This window comes from Rhinoderma darwinii, chromosome 4, assembly GCF_050947455.1.
Source record: "Rhinoderma darwinii isolate aRhiDar2 chromosome 4, aRhiDar2.hap1, whole genome shotgun sequence".
Taxonomy (NCBI): Eukaryota; Metazoa; Chordata; class Amphibia; order Anura; family Rhinodermatidae; genus Rhinoderma; species Rhinoderma darwinii.
Genome location: NC_134690.1, coordinates 96,788,740 through 96,810,219, shown reverse-complemented (window position 1 = coordinate 96,810,219; position 21,480 = coordinate 96,788,740). Strand labels below are relative to the sequence as shown.

At 36.4% G+C, this 21,480-nt stretch overlaps 1 protein-coding gene across 2 annotated transcripts in view; it reads right to left on the bottom strand.

Annotated features, from left to right (window-relative positions):
- Positions 1 to 21,480, bottom strand: part of PAX3 (paired box 3) — a 57,089-nt gene that overhangs the window by 6,021 nt on the left and 29,588 nt on the right. For both annotated transcript variants that reach the window (XM_075863975.1, XM_075863976.1), the window contains 3 exons: positions 5,157 to 5,365; positions 2,972 to 3,137; positions 2,628 to 2,839 (listed from right to left, as the gene is read on the bottom strand). In XM_075863975.1, the coding sequence (XP_075720090.1) occupies positions 2,628 to 2,839; positions 2,972 to 3,137; positions 5,157 to 5,365 (587 nt within the window). The remainder of the gene's footprint in view (positions 1 to 2,627; positions 2,840 to 2,971; positions 3,138 to 5,156; positions 5,366 to 21,480) is intronic.

Below are 21,480 nucleotides of genomic sequence, written 5' to 3'. Positions count from 1 at the left end.
CCAGTGTTGTCACTTATGGTGGTGGGTCTTGTTTCTGGGCAGCTGTCTGATACTTTTAAGGTGCCATTTAGGAAACTTAGTTCTAGCAGAGAATATTAACTACAGCTTCTGAAAAGCTAATGAATAATTACATTGGGAAACTGGTTTCAATAATTTTTTTCTTATACTATAATCATGGTGAATAAGTATAAGACAAACAGTTTCAATACATAGCAATAAAAAAAACAAAAAACAGTTGTCTACTTCCTTCCCATTTCCATTAATATTTAAAGGTATAATGTTAGTTTCATTGAAGCCGAATGTAGATGTGGACTGGACATGAAAATAAACCCAATCATAAATGACACCCTATCTATTTATCCTATTTAGAAGTACATGCTCATGTCATCGGAGCAGAATCCTCAGTATACTCTGTGTCCCAGATGCTGATGAGTAAACCGGAGGGAAAACTACATCACTTTAATGACCTCTGCAGGTGGTTTTATTTCATCATGAAAATATGAGCCTTCTCAATCTCTGCTCTTCTAAAACGATTGAAAATCATTAAATAACATTAATTCCCGGTTTAAGAGTCCTATCCAGAAATTCAAGTCCCAGGGTGAACATTCACAATTCCAAAAGTATGCAAAAAATAACAAAAATCTGAATTATGGAGCAGAGATACTTGAGGTTCCTTAGAGGATTCCACTTCCAAAGGGGCCCGAATAGTTTTAAGGCGGTTCTAAAGCTTCTACGCAGACTAATATACATACATTTGGTTGTAATTTCCATAGCCTTGTCTATTTTGTTGTCTTATAATCTTCAAAGTGTAAATAAATATGTTATACTTAGATGAAAAGTCTTGTCTATATGTGTAGAAGACATTTCTGCCCGTCCAGTCCAATTAATTAACAAAATAAATTCCGGTCTCTGCCGAATTCTTATATGTGATACCATAACATTAGAAAAAGATGATTATTCCATTTTAAAGTCATTCGTTCCTACTGTGTGTTAAAAGGCAGAAAGTTTGGGCTTCCTGCTAATACGCAGTAGAAAGAAAGCAGTGAAAGTTAATTACACTTACTGTTAGAAAAAGGAGGTTTTATGAGTTTTTTGCCCGTAGGCAGTAATGTTTATTCCATCACATTTGACTGTGGACCCTTTTTAACTCTCAAGTCTTTGAACTTTACATTTTCACAGATTTATCACTGTCTAGCAGAGAGTAGCTATAGCCGTCTCAAGATTCTAACCTCACGTAGAGGAGAGGGAAGAGAAGCAAGTCGTTATTTTTGCTCCCCTTTGTGCCATTAAAATCTCATTTTCTGCCTATTAAGATGCCCTCTCAGTGCTAGAGCCAGGCTGATGAGTGTGTAATTGGGTATAATTGTCTTTTCACTTTTCATTTATGTCATTCTCAATATCCTTCTGTTTCCTCTCACTGCCGAGAGGAAGATGTGCTTGGGGAGGATTCATAGCTGTGAAACTGCCCCCACTTAGCCCGACAAAGAGGCCTGATTTTAATTATAGATTGCATGCCGTTCAGAGAAACTATTAGACACCTGAATATTAGTCCCTCTGATATAATAAAAATCCCTGTGTTTAGACACACATTAACAATGTCAAGCCAACCTCAGGCAGCTGTGGACCGTAGTAAATTCAACCAACCTTTTGACACTCAATTACCAAGTCAATTTATTTTACTGGAATTCCCAAGTACAACACCAAAACTCTTCTGAATGAAAATTAACAGTATAATTATTGCTTAGAGAACCATATATATTCCCAAGGTGCCAGTATTCTTTCAATTTATTGATGCTGGTATTTATTAAAGGGCCAAGAAACCCAGAAATGCCCCTTGAGAAAACGATTAAAGCCCAAAATATCAACATTATATCCAAATAGTATTAATATATATCATTATTAGATCAAAATTCCCATGCATGGAAAGAGCTTAAAACTTGAACATTGTTTTTTCATTTTCTTTCTGGACTTGGATCTCAATTAACACCTTTATCTATGATAATAGTCCTACTAATAACAGAATAAATAATAAAAATTATATATTTATAATATTCTCAGCAGGTCTTAGGACTGCTCCAATATGAATTAAACAGCATTAATGCTGTAGACAGTTTTGGGTGTGTTATATAATAACCACTCATTGTCCCATAAATATTTCACATGATGTGTTCACTGATCATTTTGCGGTGTAAAATACAACTCACTGTAATACATTGCACTGAGAGGGACAAAAGATCTGGAACATTTTTTGACAAGGTCGAGTAAATAAGTCATCGTTTTGCTTTTGCTCGTGATGTGTGCTGCGTGCAAGACATTGTGATCTTTGTTGTGCAGTTCCCTCAAACACTTTTGCCTTGTGGCCACTGTCATTTTTAACTCTAGAAAGGTCTATATTATTTTGGAGGAAGAAAAACACTTGAAAGACAGCCTACCAGCCACAGCTTTTGAAGTAGCCAGTGCGGGGGTGGAAGAGGAAAAAAGGGAAGGAAATTTGCAAAACAGAATCATGTGGCTCATATAAAGAACGCTTTATGGTTCGAATTTGGCAATTTCTTCCCTTTTTGCCTCAGGTGCCCAGCCTGTTCGGTTCTGGCTCTCAGTTAAAGGAATGAAAACACTCTACTGACCTGAGGTGAAAGGCCATTGCCAATGGTGGGGTTCATGGAGTTGGAAGGCCCAGATGGGGGTACAAAGCTGTCTGTGTAACTGGAAAATCCATGCCGGCCGCTGGGCAGGCAGTAGGCCGAGCTGTTCTCAGGATTGGAAGGAAGGCTTTGGTGAACACTGCTCGGAGGGAGAGGTTGGGGTCTGTGAACCGTGCTGCCTGGATCAGACACAGCTGCAAAATAGAAAGAGAGGATATTTATTTTAAGTTACAAAAAGAAATTTGTATATTCAATATGTTGTAACATGAGGACTTTTAACGTTTTGTAAGCCCTGTGATTATATTACTGTGACTGTGGTCATTTACCTTGTGGTATGGATGTAGGTTGGTAGGATGTCTCTGATAACTGGTAGGTTGGCAGAGCTGGCATGGCAGAAGGTGGAAAAGCCCCTGGAATCAGGTGATTAAAAGCCATTAGCTGATTTGCTCCTGCTTGCTTCCTCCACCTGGCACGGCGGTTACTAAACCACACCTATAAGAGAAATATTTATAAACGTTATAGACACTATAAGTAAATGCCCAGTCACATTAATATGTGTCTCCTTAAATCAGAGGTGGCAGATGGAACCAACACTCTGTATATCAATTCATGTAAAGCGAACAAAATCAGCTGGACATCGAGATGACTATGTTCAGTGGGTGGGGGATGGGCACACTTTAGCATAGAGGAGGCAAAAAATTCCAAATGTTGATACTGAGATGAAACAAAATAATGCATAGTATCCTCCATGGAAGATTCATCAATAATTGTTGACACCTTATGAAGATTTATGGTCTGGGAAAAGGCATAATATACAAATGAAAAGAGGCATATTTTATGTCTGATTTGTTTATTACTCCCTTGCAAGGCATGAAGTAGTGTAATGTGTCCTTCCATTTAACAAGGCTATACAACTTTGTAATCGACAAATGAAAACCTCTGGGATTACATCATTATCTAATGTCTTCAAGTGTCTTCTGGGACGTCTTCAACAGTAATGACTAAACCCTGTAACAATGTATGCAGATAAGAGCCTTCTGCAGGGACTGGTTAGGTATATAACAAGTTCAACCTTCTTAGCAGATCAAAGGTGCTCATGCACGTTAGAAGAACGTCGGCTAAACCCGCCGATTTAGGTGGGACTGGCCGACCACCCAATGTCAATGGGGGTTACTTTCCCCCGGTGGCAGACGTAGGGGGAAAGAATGATCGGGCAAGATGGATTTCAAGCGTTCAGCGACAGGCCTGACAGTTCCATATGATGGATTGCCACCTTAACTGTATGCAATGTATACTTTCTAATTTATTATATTATAGCTAATTATGTTAATTGTTTTATTTTAATGTGTGTGATTAGGACTTTGCACAATATTTTATATTATCTATGCAGATTTACATTATGGAAATCTAGATATATATTTGTTGAGATCCAAAATTCCATGTGGCAATGACATTAGAAATTTACATTCTTCACATATCTAAAATAATTTATTTTTACTTTTTGACTTGATTGAAGAGCACAATATTTTCGTACATACAAAACACATAATAGCCAAAGAGCAAATACAAGACAGTTCATTGAAACAGTTCTGCGTTCTACCAGTGTTGTAGCTTCGTAAAAGAAAAAAAGCCAATTTGACTGGTCTCGTGAGGCTGCATTGTCCCTTTAATAAAAAGCAACAACAAGGAATCAGAAATCCTCTATGGTAAATTAACTCCTTTGCTGCTGCTGTAACACGATGCACTGTGCACCTCTCCAGCAGCAAAGAGGTCCTGACTGACAGTGATATGCCGCTTCATGCTGTGCTCATTTCAAGACCCATATGTTAGATGTTCAGGGGAATTTGTTAGACTGTAGATCATGGTAATAGTGTGACAGGTTATGAGTCTCCAGGGATCCGAGGAAGCCATAAGGAATGTTGTGAAGTCAGAGGGTTAAAGACACATTATAACAGCTGGAAAAAGCCTCCTGCATTTGCCTGGTAAGGGTCATCGACTTATGAAAATAAATGCTCTTGGAAACACAACAACATTTATTACTTGTGTTAACATGATGAGTTTTAATCCCCTATTTTGCCCTGTATTGTTTTACCATCCATCTATAAGTGAAAACATGGGAACCAATGTGCATGGGATTTGGAGTTGTTGTGGAACAGGACTAAAAAGGGATCTTCCCCACATTAAGTACATACATCTTGTGCCCCTTCCAATGAACCCGTTTTCTATTACTTAAAGAATTTTTACTGTATCTTATAGTAGAAGAAAATGAACCTTCATTACTGATGACTACTGGATCAGGCCAATATGAAGTGACTCTTTAGGCAGTCTCGATGACATACAGTATGTTCTATATATTTTGATTTAGTGGGTCATATTGGTCTAGAAATAGTAATAACATGAATGACATCTGTTACATTAAAAACGGTGTTGTGTTTTTGTGGACACAGCCTTATTTATTGTGTACATTTTGTGTTTTTTTTTTTACTGAATAGACATAAGTGTGTTTATTACCTGTACTCGGGCCTCAGTTAGCTTAGCTCTTTGAGCAAGCTCTTCTCGAGTGTAAATATCTGGATAGTGAGTCCTCTCAAATGCTCGCTCTAGTTCCTCCAGCTGTTCAGCTGTGAATGTGGTCCTGCTTCTACGCTGTTTCCTCTTCAGGGGTAGGTCTGGTTCAGAGTCAATGTCAGAACCTTCTTCAGAGTGGGGGGATGAAGGAGCTGAAAGGAACAAATCACACACGTCAACACCTAAAGTACTTACACATGTCAAGGTGAACAAGAATTACAAAATTAGCAAAGGGTGACAGTACTAAATTATCAAATGTACCATGGCTAAAATCCATACTTTAATGATACATAATGTGCATGGTGACTGAGTGGTTGACTATATTGGCAAGAAACACAGTTTCTTAATCAAAGTTGACTGAATACCTCAATAGCCTTCTCTGGTGGAAATCTGTTGTATGAAAGAAGACCAGCATCTATCATGTTTGTCTCTTGCAGACCATGGGAAAGAAAACAGTGACTTTTTAACTAAAACTTGGCTATGCTTATGTTACAGCCTTACAAAACAAACAGAAACTTTGTAGTAAAGCCCAACGGAGAAAATATAACATCATAGTATCTGGCTTTGTGCTTAAAACAGGCACTAGGGAGCAAATTTGGCCAGAGGTTATTCTTCTATCCATTAAGCTGTTATTTATCATTCAATTTTACCAAAACCCTTATGGTATGTACTACATCATTGCTTGTCCCAAGCAGGGACCTTTGTTATCTTAGTCAATGTAATACAGTGTAATAATATATGACAGATACATCTTCAAATGTATATAACTGTCTTGGATGTTAGTAGAGTAAGTTATGAATTCTTGAAGTAATCTTTAAGCAATAATACCAAGCTGTGCTCAAAAGTGCATAAACCCTTTATAATTCTTATAGATGCAAAGATTCATCTAAACAGTGTCGTTTTTAAGAGCCATTGTCCCTTTCATTGAAAACTGAGCTCTTCTCTCAATTGGTTTTGTTTTAAAGCAAAAATCCATCCATTTTTCCTGCTTGGGATACATTCAATTATAGAAACTCATGTGACCAGTGGCTTATGACACTGAGCTGCAGTGCTGTGCACACAAATATTTCCTGGGGCTACAGACTAGGTCACGAGGGGTTATGGGACATGGGAGCAGTCTCTAATTCTGGAACTTCTTTTAATTAAACTTCACAGCCAGGCCAATGCTGCCACTTATTCTTAAAAGGCAGAACTTTGTAATCCGGCCAGGCCGGCTTTAGATAACTTTTCTGCCCTTGATCTCATTGTTAACAAAATCCCTATTCTAAGCCAGAGTCTTGAGAGCACGACTTTACCCATTGCTTGCCACAAGGATTCAGAAGGGTTACTGACTTCTCCGATGAACTAGGCGGCCAAAATATTTTTTCCCTAAAATTATGTTCTAAAGGATAATCCGGTATTATCATGAACAATATGCTTAAAGAACTAAAAAATATTACCTGTATATAAATCCACAAAAAAAAACATAGATATTGACAGAACTGTATTGAATTATAAAGGACCTTGAAATGATGCACATTTAAAATGTCCTTTAAAAATACAGCAAGACCAATAGGAATCTGCTCTTGACAGTACAGTAATATTCTTAATTATACTCATTATGGTTTCATTATAGAACATTAAACATAGAAGTCTTTTATATACTTTGCTTGCTTGATAAGGCGATGACCTACTATATTACAAGAGTGTGAACTTGAGTTACCATCAACCATCATCGTGTAATATGTTACCCTCTTTTACTAATATACAGTATAATTGTGTTTCAGAGACACTTATGAAATTTTTTATGTCATTACTGTCAAGTAAAGAGGAGGTGGGTTCTCACAGTGACCCAGATTTATAGATCTTTTTAGAATTTAATTGTACAGTACTGAGGCAGCAGTATAGTGGTGCCGCCCCATTTATATAAATCAAAAAGAGTTACACCAGTAGCCATGTTTAGAGATGAAGTGTCAGATTCCGAATACAAGAACTTATGTTACACAGGACATAACTCCTCTTGCCAGCCTTCAGTAAACGACACCCAGCTTTTGTGATCTTTTAGGATTTTTTTGTTGACTTACTTGGTTTGTCTTTGTTGGGGCCCCCGAGAAATGGCCTGTGGCTGGGGCCTTTTCTACCAATTTCCACGCTCCATCTGTGGTATCCATTAACAGAGTCTATACCAGCATTCAGGCCTCTGACACCTGCCTGGCAGGGAGTAGCATACACAAAGAAAACGGGACTCGAAAAAGGGGGGAAGGAATGGAAAGTTTCTCTTTTTTGGGTGGAGTGGGGAGGCTGAAGAGGAGGGTGTGAAATGAGCTCACAGTAGGGGTTAATCCAAGACCCTCTACTCTAGATCATTTAGCACCTGGAGTCGTAACCCCGCCCTGTACTCCACAAAACGAAATATATCATGAGCCCCCTACTATACACATGTATAGAAATCATAGCCCCATACAAAATGTAATTTTATCCACAAGAAAATAGTTGCATCATCAAAATTTTTTATTTAATTTGTCGATTTCTGTTAATATTCTACCCTCAAAATTAAATTAATATTTAAATATATAATGACTATAATATTATTATTACTTCCTCCAACAGAACCTATTTAATTAATAATTAATATTATAACCACATTACTTAATCATATAATAATTTATCAAATAGATCCATTTCTCAATGAAATTAGGAATCACAAATTAATTGTGATGAAAATTTAAAAAAATATAAACATTTTCTATTATTTGTTTTCTTATATTTAGGCTTTTTTATTTTTTTATGGTCATAATTATATCATATAAAAAAAAGTTATATACAATATAATATAATATAAGTAGGTCATAATAGCAGAAGTGACAACTAACCTATGTTTTAAATATTTTTCCGTGAAAATATTGTGTCCTACTTTGGCAATGGGAAAATGTTAGTATACATTAAATATCGTTTCCTGAGCATCTCCTATTTTATTAGGATTTTTAAACTCTAGATATGTACATGATAGAATTATTTTAAAAATACTTCAAAAATCCCTGTCATACCGAGAATAAACTAATTAGGATGTGGTTTTATACCTATGGTAAACAGCAAAATACTTCAAAGTATATGTACTATGTTCTACAGGAGCTACCAGTAAATAATCTGAATTATTATTTCTTTTTTATAATTAATATTAAATAATTAAAAAAAAAAATCGTAATCACCCTTTATAGTTAATGTATTTCTTGTAGAATAATTAATGTCTACTTTTTTTTATGACAAATGTAAATCTTTGAATGCATTTTAGTGTTAATATATTATCTTCAAGGCCTTAATATCTCTCCAGTTCTGGTGTACCTTACTCAAGACTGAGGAAACAGTGCTGAGAGTGTCTATACCAAGCTCAATTTTATGTGAATGAGCACAGTGCTCAGGGTGTCGAGGAAAGCACCATTGATCCTGTCCACACAAATAACCATAGTTCTGTCTATTTTTCACGGTGGCGACAAATTTCATGGAAATCTTCAGGCGTGAAAATATTATTTCACTGCAAAAAACCATGAAATTGTGAAAATCCTGCATTGTTATATATAAATTTAATGAGCTATTGATATTTTTCACCAGTTAGGAAGTCAAAAGAAGGGAGTTAAATTAAACACTAACCCAAAAGAATCTGAACAGAGAACAAATTGCTAAAATTCCTTTAAATTTCCAAAAAATAAAAACATGCAGGTGCCAAAGTTCAACGCATGAACTTCAACTTCTCAACCTCAGTTTAATACTACAACCTGTCTCACAGCTAAATTATATAATTCATAAAAGAAAACTGCCATGCACATTGTCATATAACTTTTTCATCGCGGTATATATATTTTTATTTCTATCTGTTTGTTTAGTTGTTTTTTTTTTTTTTTTAATTCAGCTTTTTTGATTTCTGCTTGTTTTTTTAGTGTGCTAGAGACATTGTAAAATGTACAGACAACCAGGATGGATGAGGGGACATAATGAAGTGAGAGTTTTAGCTCATTAAATTTCAGGTCCACCCCAAACTTTTGTTTACAGTTGTAGGAAGAGTATATTATTCACTATATAGCCCAACCAGCTACCTTATCAAGACTCCCCCATCATCATGTCCAGTGGGAGCTGTTAATGAACTGGGTAATTGAGCTTGTGACATGTGTTACCAAAACAAAACAATAGGAAGAGGAGACAAATGGCCATTTTATTTGGCGATTAGAGGTTGGACCAGGCTTTCAGAGAGTCCCCACTAAGTAACTGTCTGAATACATAAAACAGTGAATTGAGGCCGAACAGCTGCACAGACAATAATGGGGAAGTGACAGCCACAGTCCCATCTGTGCTTAACATTTTGTTAAAAGAAATTACTTGACTAAGAAGGCAAAACGTCCAGCTGCCCCCAAACACTGTCTAACAAGTACCAGGGCATCCACAAACTATTTAATGCACTGCATGACAATACTGCTTAACCCCTGCTATACTGAGGTTAGCACAGGATACATAAATGCCAGGCACAACCTAACATGTCACACAATGTCTTTAGGACGCAACTTTTTGGTACACAATATATAACCATATATCTGCAGACATACTTCAGGTCATTTATAGGCGATGATGTCCCTCCTTTGGCAAGGTAATCTCTGAAGTCATTTTGGTTTGATCCTCTAGTATAACCTACATTTCGATATAACTTTCCCAAAAATATTTAAAAAAAAGTCACTTGTAGGTTCTTGAGTCGTCCTCTTTTCTCAAGTTGTAAGTAGTTCTACTCTGTTATTTCTTATCTGTATACTGCAAGGGTGACAACCAATATGGCTGCCATTAATGTTCATAGAACGATGTCTCCAAGCTTTTCCAAGCAGAGCAGGTGTGCAGCTCAATGCAGGTATTGCAGGTTGACTGAGCCCATTTAAGTAATAATGAGCTGCGTTCATATAGGTAATGACCTCTCAAGCGGATATAATTATTTTGTATTTACAAAAATATTTAGAATTTTAGGGGAGAAACTTTTTGAATGTAAGATATATTATTATTAGAGTGATGTCAACGTCCAGTAAAAATAAATAAAAGTAAAAAAATAAAGATATCACCTATTCAAATAGAATTTTCTTAGGCTCCTTTTACTCGAGCGCCAATCGACAACACAGCACTTACATGGATTGTAATGGATTTGCTCCATTTACATGGAGCAAGGATCGCAATTATAAGGGCGAACGATCATTAATACGATTGTTTGTCCCTATACATTTGGCATCTCGTCGGCAGCACATCGCCTGTTTACACAAGGAGATGTGCTCCTAAAAAGCGACCATTTTTCTTGCCACGTAAAAGATATTATCAGCCTATGAATGAGTGTTAGCTCGTGCATCAGCCGATCACGGCTGTTTTCACAGGGCAATGATTGGGAAGGAGCATTCATACGAGACGTCGTTCGCCTCATCATTGGCCTGTGTAAAAAGGGTCTTAACAAGTGGCCACATGGGTTCTCCAAACATGTCTGTCACAATAACCTTTTAGTACTTGCCCTTACTGTGTAAAGCCATCATATTAAGTCACAAATTCACGTGAGAGAGACATATGCATCACGTTTCTGTAGTGTATGCCCAGGGCCTGTGGCAATTCGGCTGACATGAACTGCTCTTTGCTATATTCACTAGCTGAATGTCACTACTGTTTCCTATGTTGAGTTCCGAAAGATTTGATGAGAAGCTTCCTTCCTTTTGTATAAATATTTTTAGGATAAAAATATATGAATTTATATACATATAAATATATACATACATAAAAAATACATACCTATATATAAATATCTACTTATAAATACATAATTATATACATATATTCACATTACTTCATAACAATTATTGATATTGGACATAAAATAATTCTAATTGTATAAGAAGCCGGTGATTCAAAAATTGCACCCAGATCATTTTTAGTAAATCGTTGTCAAATTATAAGTGAATGCTTTTTTTTTTTGTACATTTTTTTTCCAATCCTAAATGTCGTATCTCTTTATAAAAACTTTTTTCTTCCCTTTTATAACTCAAGCCAAGCATTTTGTTTTGAAAATCATTCAGTGAAAGTCCATTTCAGGACATCGAAAAAAGCACAACAATTGGACTAGGAATGTGTTACTGACCCAAAGATAAACTTTGACCCTTAGCTCAGTGATCAGGCATCTTAAAATGCCTTGTCCCTTTTAATAGACTACCGCTTTACTTTCACAATCCACAAGCTGACATGCATTTAATATACATCTCCCAATGGCCTTTGGCTTGGCTATAAGAACCTCTGACCTCTCTATAGCAGAATTCCTTTGCTCTCATTGAATAACACATTAACCAATTCTGCTCGTCCAGACCAAGAATACAATACATTATTGATGCCTGCGCATGGCAAACCCAGATGGCATCAAGTAGAATAACATCTAACATTTAGGAAGAGTAACGTTTAAATATTGTCTGTACATTTTTAATACAACTATCAGTAAATTTATATTATGTCGACCATAGATTCAATTTATAAGCGCATGTGAAAAGCTTAAGGGTTAACCAATAAATGTAAAGATGGGAACATTTTCTGTTATCAAAATTATTCTCAGTGAGCATGCAACGTATTTTATAAAGCGTTGACTAGATAATATCTGATGTAGTCTATGAAAAACAACTAGCATGGGAGATAGATATGAGATAGATAGATAGATAGATAGATAGATAGATAGATAGATAGATAGATAGATAGATAGATAGATAGATAGATAGATAGATAGATAGATAGATAGATAGATAGATAGATAGATAGATATGACATAGATAGATAGATAGATAGATAGATAGATAGATAGATAGATAGATAGATAGATAGATAGATAGATAGATAGATAGATAGACAGACAGACAGACAGACAGACAGACAGACAGACAGACAGACAGACAGACAGATAGATAGATAGATAGATAGATAGATAGATAGATAGATAGATAGATAGATAGATAGATAGATAGATAGATATGAGATAGATAGATAGATAGATAGATAGATAGATAGATAGATAGATCGATCGATCGATCGATCGATCGATCGATCGATCGATCGATAGATAGATAGATAGATAGATAGATAGATATGAGATAGATAGATAGATAGATAGATAGATAGATAGATAGATAGATAGATAGATAGATAGATGGATGGATGGATGGGTAGATGGTGCAATGCTTTAAAATTCTCAATACATTTTACACTTATTTCTTATCCAATCTACTGCTTCTGTCAGACAATATTATCATACAGGGTCTATAGGTTGAGCTCACAACTTTTCCCCGATTGAGGTGAGCGCTGTGCCTTTCCAATTTATGGTAATAGATTCATCACATAATAGTTCAAATTTAAAAAACAACTTTTCAGATATTCTACCAAAAAATTAAATTTTCTTTACTTTGATTTAAATAAAGTAAATGGGACTGAGCTGCAATACCTCACACAACCTGTGGACAGGTGTAGCGCTATTTTGTGATGCAAGCAGTCATGTTTTTTTTAACATTTTGTACAACCCCTATGTATTTATACAATAAAGAGGAAGTGTTGTCCATAGAAACCAATCAGCAAAAGGATTACATTCTAAAACCTGGGGTGGCAAGATGACAGCTACAATCTGATTGGTTGCTATGGCTCGTGCCCTGCTTTCTATGCCGTAATATTATTGTTGGATGCATGACATCTGATCTGCTCACTGTTATGTTTCCATTCTTGCAGTCAGTGAAATCTAAGGACTCGGAATTACTGCTTAACAATAACATACATGTCTTAGTAATAATAAATATTTAAGCTGACCACAAAGGAAAATGTTTCAGGCCACTCGGAGTATTATGGCCCAACCTAAGACTTATATTTCAGTAATGTGAACTGCAGCTTCACTAAACCAAGAAATGGAATGACTTTGCATTTCTATACATTATATTTAATTGTTTGTTGGATGGACAATCATTAACCGGTTCCCAACCACCGACTGTGTATATACGTCCGGCGGTCGAGGTCCTTAAAACCATAGACTATTTACGGCGAATGTCGGGTCTCCGGCAGTCAGTGACTCCCGGGGACCCTGAGGAGAAGATAGAAGCAGCTGCCCGTCTAGTCCAACTCCTTCAGCAGAAATCTGTAACATTCCTATTAATAATTTTAATCCACAAACTGTGCCACCCTGTGCCCCCTGGTGCCTACTTTACCAATCCCGTGTCCTGACGCAATACAATAATAACCATGTTGGCAACTGAAATGACCTGGTACTGCCCTGCAGACTCTGTCAACAGAATATACGTCCTGTAGTATGTGACAATGAACATCAGCACTTCAAAACCTCAATTTGTGAGCAGTATCAGCGATAACATTTGTAGCGTGCAAAAACATTACAATCCGTTATTCCCTACTGGAATCCATACAATATCAAGCAAACAAACAAAAAAGAAACCCCAGCGCTTCACAACAACCTGTGTCCAGCTGCCATAAATTGGGGTATTAAGTAGGGGCCTGGCGGGGCAGTACAAGGGTATTTTAATTTCTCAGCCATGAAGGGATATTATTACATCGTTCCATCTTGTAAAATAGAGAATTTGTAATAAATTTTAGTAAAATATAATCACTAACATTAAATAGAGATAAAATATGAATTTATTGTTCTGTTTTAACCCTTTAATGGCCGACCTCTTGTAGACGTTAATGACGAGGCTATTCTTTAAGTAAAGAAAAGTTGTATTTTTTCATAGCACCATTTCCGGGTACATATAATTTATTGATTAACTTTTATTAACTTTTTTGGGGAGGTAATGGAAAAAAAATCATCAAGTTCTCTATGGTTTTTTGCATCTTAGATTTACGCTGTTTACTGTGTGGTATAAATAACATAATAATTTTATTCAGTGGGTCATTAGGATTGTGTAGATACCAAATTTATATAGATTTTATATGTTTTACTACTTTTACACAGTAAAAACACTTTTTTTTTCAAAATTATTAGTTTTTTTGTCGCCATGTTTTAAGAGCCACAATTGTTTTATTTTTACGCAGATGCTGCTGTGTAAGGGCTTGTTTTTTGCAGAACAATTTGTAGTTTTTATTGGTATAATTTTGGGGTACATGTGGCTTTTTGATCACTTTTTATCAAATTGTTTTGAAGGCAGGATGAACAGAAAACAGCAATTCTGGCATTGTTTTTTTATTTTATTTTTACAGTGTTCACCGTGTGGGTTAAAAAACATTTTAGCTTTATAGGTGGGGTCGTTACGGACGTGGCGATACCAAATATGCATAATGTTGTAATATTTTTTTAGTTTTTTCATATTAAAGTATTTTATAAGGGAAAAAATGGGTTTTTATTTTTTATATTTGAGATTTGTATTTATTTATTATAAACTTTATTAAACTTTTTGAAAACTTTATTTTTAGTCCCACTAGGGGACTTCACTATGCGATCTTCTGATCGCTTTTATAATACACTGCAATATTTCTGTCAGTGTAAAACTGACAGGCACCTGCTAGGTCATGACTCAGGCATGGCCTAGCAGGCATCCACTACAGGCAGACCTGGGGGCCTTTGTTAGGGCCCCAGCTGCCATAGAAGCCATCGGCACCCTGCAATTGCAGGGTGCCGGTGGGGTGAGAGAGGGAGCTCTCTCCCTCCAAAACCACTTGGATGCGGCGCTCGCTATTGAGCACCGCATCTAAGGGGTTAAACGGGTGAGATCGATGTTCAAAACAATCCCGCCCGTTAGAGCAGGTGCCCGGCTGTATTTAGACCGCCCGACACCCACTTTAGCCGGCACAGGACACCCGTGCCGGGCTTATGACACAGCACCGTGAAAAGGCCACGCTCTGGCATATGTACCCTTATTAGCCGCCGTGAAAAGGCATATTGGCGGTCATTAAGGGGTTAATAATAATAATAATAATAATAAATATTATTATTTTTATTGTTATTATTATTTACTATTGTTATAATATGAATTGAATGTATACTATACTATATACAGGTCATTTAAGGTAAGATTAACATTTAAAATATTGTTTCTTTAAAATACAAGGTAAAAAATTGTAAATTCAATCTCTATGGGAAAACAAGTATGAATGTTCACTCTCAGCTCATATGCTATGGCATAATTAAAATGTGTATGTATCGGCCTTCTAAGCAGGGAGACATATAATACAATTAATTCCAGCTTGTGGCTTTCCCAAGATAATTGGGTAAGTTTACAGAGCCGAGGCTTGGTGCGTCTAATGTCATTCACACTGCATGATTGACAAGTCTGTGTCTGGCTACTCCATTAACAGTATCATTTTGTTGCTTTTTGCAGTTTGCTTGGCTAATACTCCGAACAAATAGGGTCTGTTTCTTTGGCCCTTTTTTCTACTTGACCTTCCCCTGGCTCATTCTCTTTGAGCCTCTTAAAACTGCCTTGAAAAGGCACGTTGAATGAGCGCAGTCCATCAGAGCGCCAGGTTCATCCCTCCCCGCGCCCTCAATACTCCACTTCAAAGATGGGTGCATTCTTTAATTGGCCTTTGAATTGATACCAAAGGGTCACAATGCGAGTGGCAAAAGAGAAAGAGGCCTTATTGAAACAAAGCCACTGCATTCACTTGCAGATAAGCACGTTTTAATGCTTCAACGACCACCACTGTTAAAGGCTTTATTGAAGGCTAGGCCTTTTGAAGGCAGCTAGGGCCAAAAAAAAAGAACTTTTTTTCCTTATGAAATGATTAGTTCAAACAAACAAGAGTAAACAAGGAAACACAAGAGCAAAGCAACACAAACGTTACAAACAAGCCAAGGACCCAAATAGACAGAAGTAACGCATTCAGCTAATGACTTGAAATATTTACACTTTCTGTGTCTAAATTTGTCTTCACGCCCGACTTATGATGATTTTTCTCCCCCACTTCCCATCAACGGGGCAGCAGAGAAAACTCCCTGTAGATGTTTTAATTTGCTCTTGATAGGATTGTCTGCTTTTTTCTTCTAAAGTCATTATACAGATTAAGACTCAGTCAGTTTCAGTTGACTAACTAACCTACAAAATACATATGTGCACTGAAATCACTTTTGTATTGTTTAATCCTTGTTCTCACCATAAAAGAAGAGGATTTAAAATCTATTTTGTAATGCGGGATAGCTGTTTGTTGAATAGAAGCCTCCCATCGGGAACAAGTAACGCATAAAGTATAATAATAAACATTCAGTATGCGTTTCATGGAATAATATTCTTTTTAAATATACTTTTTTATATTTGTTTTATAGTAAAGTCTAAATTGAATATAATTAGTATATATATGATTATGACCCTGGTGATCAAGTGCTCAAACCCAATAATCTGATTGACTGTATATTTGTATTTTTTAAACTCACAATTTTATTACATTTTTGTTTTTCAATGAAGCGTAGGGGTATATCAGAGAAAATAGAATAGAAAACAGACCAAAACATAAGCCTGAATATTGGTATCATATAAACCGTAGAAACAGTACAAAAAGATGTCTTGGGGAGTAATAAAGCAAAAGCTCAAATATTTTACTAATAGAATTGATGATCTACATCAAAACAGTACAAAGTTTATTCAGCATTTGCACAACTAAAAGAAAGGGGTGGGAGGGGAAGAAAGGGGTAGTAGTGACAGGATCAAGGCACGACACAACCAGAGCTGGACGTAGAGGGAAAAACGTACCCGCTTACGTACTTTTGTTATTCAAGGGACCATCTGAGATAGCAGTTGAGTACAAAAGGAAAAAGGCAAAAAGGGAAGGAGGGCAAAGAAGATAAAAAAGGAAATGAGTGGGGGGGGGGGGAGACCGGTCTGTGGTTTAAATATTTTAATTGACTTATTAATGGCAAGCAGAGGGTGGTGCAAATTCTCAGATCCGGCCAATTTTATGCAGAGAGGTTGTGGCAAGTTTGTCACACTTAGTTTGGACTTATATTTTAGACTAAAGAGAAAAAGTATAAAGCAAAGCTTGAAGAGGCTCTGTCACCACATTATAAGTGCCCTATTTCCTACATAAGGAGATCGGCGCTATAATGTAGGTGACAGCACTTCTTTTTATTTAAAAAAACTATCTATTTTCACAACGTTAGGAGCGATTTTGGTTTATGCTAATAAGTTTCTTAATGGCCAAGTGGGCGTATTTTTATTTTCGACCAAGTGGGTGTTGTACAGAGGAGTGTATGACGCTGACCAATCGGCATCATGCACTCGTCTCCATTCATTTAGACAGCAGAATCGCGTTCTTACTAGAAAATAGATCGTTTTTTTAAATAAAAAGCACTGCTGTCACCTACATTATACCGCCGATCTCCTTATGTAGGACATCGGGCACTTATAATGTGGTGACAGAGCCTCTTTAATATAACTTTTCTGTCTTGGATCCAATCCCCGGGTTTTAAAGGGGTTGTTTAGATTTAGAAAAACGTGTGTGCTTTGTTTTTACTCAGAAACAGTGACCCTTGTTCATGCGCTGTGTTTGTTCTTTCAGTTCAGTCTTATTTATTTTAATGAGGATGAGCTGCAATACTAGACATCACCCGTCCACAAGAGTGGTGCTGTTTCTAAGAAAAAGGCAGACCTTTTTTTTATAGTCCTAGACAGTCCTTTAACTACAAAATAGATGTGGCAAATGAGCTACCATCCTGTTGTGTGAGCCTAGCGTAAGGGTCTTCTTTCATGGCCCGACGTGGCGCCGTGTAAACAAGCACCGATCAACGAGACAACTCGTTGATCAGTGCTCGTTTGCTCCTTTCACAAGGAGCTATGATCAGTAATGTATGGGGACGAGTGATCGTTACTACGATCGTTCGTCCCCATACATTTCCATCATGTCGGTAGCACATCTCCCTGTGTACGCTGGGAGATGTGCGGCCGATATCAATACAATTTTTGGCTGTATAAACAATACAATAAGCCGATAAACGAGTGTTTGCTTGTTCATCAGCTGTTCGTTGCCCTGTTTACATAGGGCAATGATCGGGAACAAGCGTGCTTATGAATGCTCGTTTGCCCAATAATTGGTCCGTGTAAAAGGGTCTTAAGGCTTTGCAAAACTTTCTTTTTTAAAGAAATGTAAATTCTTAGATGTGCCGATTTGGACATTTTACATTTTATTCTAAAACGTCATTCCCTTCAAGCCATTGTGCATAAAATAATTTGTGACATTTTTAAAGTACAAGTACTTATAAATTGTCAGATATTGTTCTGCATTGACAGAAGATTGCCTTTTTATATCTGACCCCGTATGTATTGTATCCTTTAACAGTCCTTGAATCCATTTTGACAATGCAAAGATATGGACTGAGAAATATTGGATGTGGTGTCTGATAGACTGTCTAAGATAGTGTCTAATATACACAGCAAGAGTTCAAACACTGTGGCAGTGTATTCTATGGCATGAAATTCACATGAAGTTGGCATTTGAAAAGGTCATTTCTGTAATTAAAAATAAGTCACGTGTTCAGTAACAATAGGCATACTAAATTAAAGGAATACATTTTCATACACTAGTATATCTGTATAGACACATTAAATTCTCCATCTCAAGACGCCACGGTAGCTTTAAGAATTATACAAGTACTTGAAAGTCAGTATATTGCCCATTTTTGTTGCCATGTATTTCTAATGAATTCATGTGGCTTTTTCAAGTTCTTCAAGGCAATTTGCAAAAAGAAACACCACAGGATAAGTCAAATAAATGTTCCTCAACAGCGGGAAGCCTCTGTGAGCTCTAAGTATCTGCTATTTTCTCTATAAATACAAGGATTCACTTTACATAGGAACATTGGCATTAATAGGCTTCAGAAAGATCAGTAGTACTATGTGGTCTGTGAAGAAATCAAGGACCTTCTTTTGGTCAGGTTTCAGAAAACAGATCTCTTTGGCTCTTTGCTTTAATAGTCTTTATGTCTCCACTTGTCTCTGCTTCCACTTTCATATATGAGAAGATGATTAAAATTACGTTTTTTGTTTTTTTTTTCAACTAAAAGGAATGAAGGAGAAAATAAAAGAAGCAACTTGACTCATTCAACTCAAGATATTATTGTAAACGTTTTCTGCCTCAAAACACATTAAACAACCGTATTATACAATGTAAGTTTTATACAGTGAAGGGGATTTACCCTAATGTCTGCCAGTCAAAAACCTATGAAAAACGAAGTACTCTTAACAATCTCCGAAACCAATATCATCTGATATACATTGCCGAAATTTTGTCACCATACTTATTCTTCAATTAATATGCACATGGTAATGACTACAGGAGCAAAGAATTGCATTAAAGTCATATGTGGGAAAAGCCATTGTCTTAAATAGGTTTCCACACCCTAACCCATGACAGTCCCTCATGCTGGATAATGGTCATTAATAAAGATTTTAAATAATCTGCACTCTTGGGATTGAAAAAGTATTGATAATGTAAATTGAAGTACAATTTTTTTCTTGGATAGTGTTTATAAGGGTTAATGCTTTTTACACAGCCTAACAAACATGATATATAACCACCAAGACACATTTCTAGTACGTTATAATACATAGAAAGAGCAATTATTTAAATTAAACTAAATGACCTCATAAAGGCCAAGAGTTACATAGTTTGAAAAAAATCCATCAAGTTCAACCTTTCTCAATCAATTACACGTTTGTCATTACTAGACTAGTTATAACCCTCAATGCCATTTGTCATTAAACAGACATCTAGTTTTTTTTTTAAATGCTGACATAGTGTTTGCCATCACTACCTCTTGGGGTAGGGCATTCCATATTTTGACTACTGTAACTGTAAAGAACCCTTTCCTATATTGATGTATTTTCTATCAACTGATACAATCATTTCATTATACAACAGCTTGTGTAACATTGATGTTAAATGTCTTCATGTATTGGATCCCTCTAAGACAGTCAAACGACCAATCTGAGCATAGAGTTCTACCACCATTAGAATCCACTCAAGTGTGACTAGCAGTTGTTTTATAAAATATTCTGAGCTATATGACACAAGTTTCTCAGACGAGGATTTAGCTGGTTTTAATAGTCGTAAACACTAGTTTTTAGTAAACTTTTTAATGTCTATATATTCGGCTGTGCCAGATCCTGGGCACTGAATAAGTACCTGAGTAAAAAAGACTGTTCTCCACTTGCCAATATTTATTTATTTTTTTACACTGGCTAAAATATGCTCAGTTTGATCCTTGGGAGTGTGTAATTTTTTTTCTTTGTATGGAAAATTGCCACTTAAGTCGAGTTGAAAAGTTCTCCAGCAAAGGGGCCAGCATGCTGAATAGAGGCACGTGGTTCTTATTTAACGATGCCAGCATGGAGCAATCCAGCCTCATTGTGAGCCCTCATATACTGGCTGTATACCCATATGATGAATTACATGTACCTACAGCTGTATGTCCTGGTGGGGAAACGATTGACAGGCTTGTCATCCAACATAAACACGGACAAGAATTTCAACACAGACTATGCATGTATATATTCCTTCTATTACAGGAGGGCCAAAAGCAGTCTGAATTCTTTGCAGATTTCATTAACATAAGTTTCCTTCAGGTGCTATGATCCTCTCCCCCGGTTCAAAAACTTGGCAGTAAACTACCTTGGCTTATTAAACCAGTATGTTTGTATTTGTGGTGGAAAATTGTATTTTTATGTCCTATTGGAGAAAGTAATGGTAAAAAAAAAAGCATTATATTGTCATGAGTCATATGTCATGAGAATTTTTCCACCATTGACTGGAAATGAGAAATGCATATAAATTTAATTCTCGCAAAATATGCATCTTAAATGTTAATATATTCAGAATGGGGATGACATCTATTCTAAATTTTATTTTAAATAAAGCGTCCAAAGTTCTCACCTATCTAAAATATTAATTCCTTCAACTTCAGAGCTCAAGTGGACAATAAGGACAAGGTTTGTGGCTGAATAGGCTTTTATCGGAGGCAAAAGACTCTATTGAGTCTAAAACGTTGTGCTTTCTCTTTGTCTCTGTTTGATCTGGCCTGAATGTCTAGTAAATAAATGTTTTTCGCACCATTCATAGATCGCCAGACAGTTTTACTGCAGCGCGCTGGAGCTGCAAACAAAAAAGTTTAAAAAGTAAGGACTGGACTTTGTGGATCCTATTTTGAAGGAGGGAGCTGCATAATACTAATCTGAAGTCCACCCAGCAGCAGCTATAAAAACACAGACATGTTTTATTCAGCACAATAATGCTTATTTGACTTAGGGACTACATTAAACAGTCATAA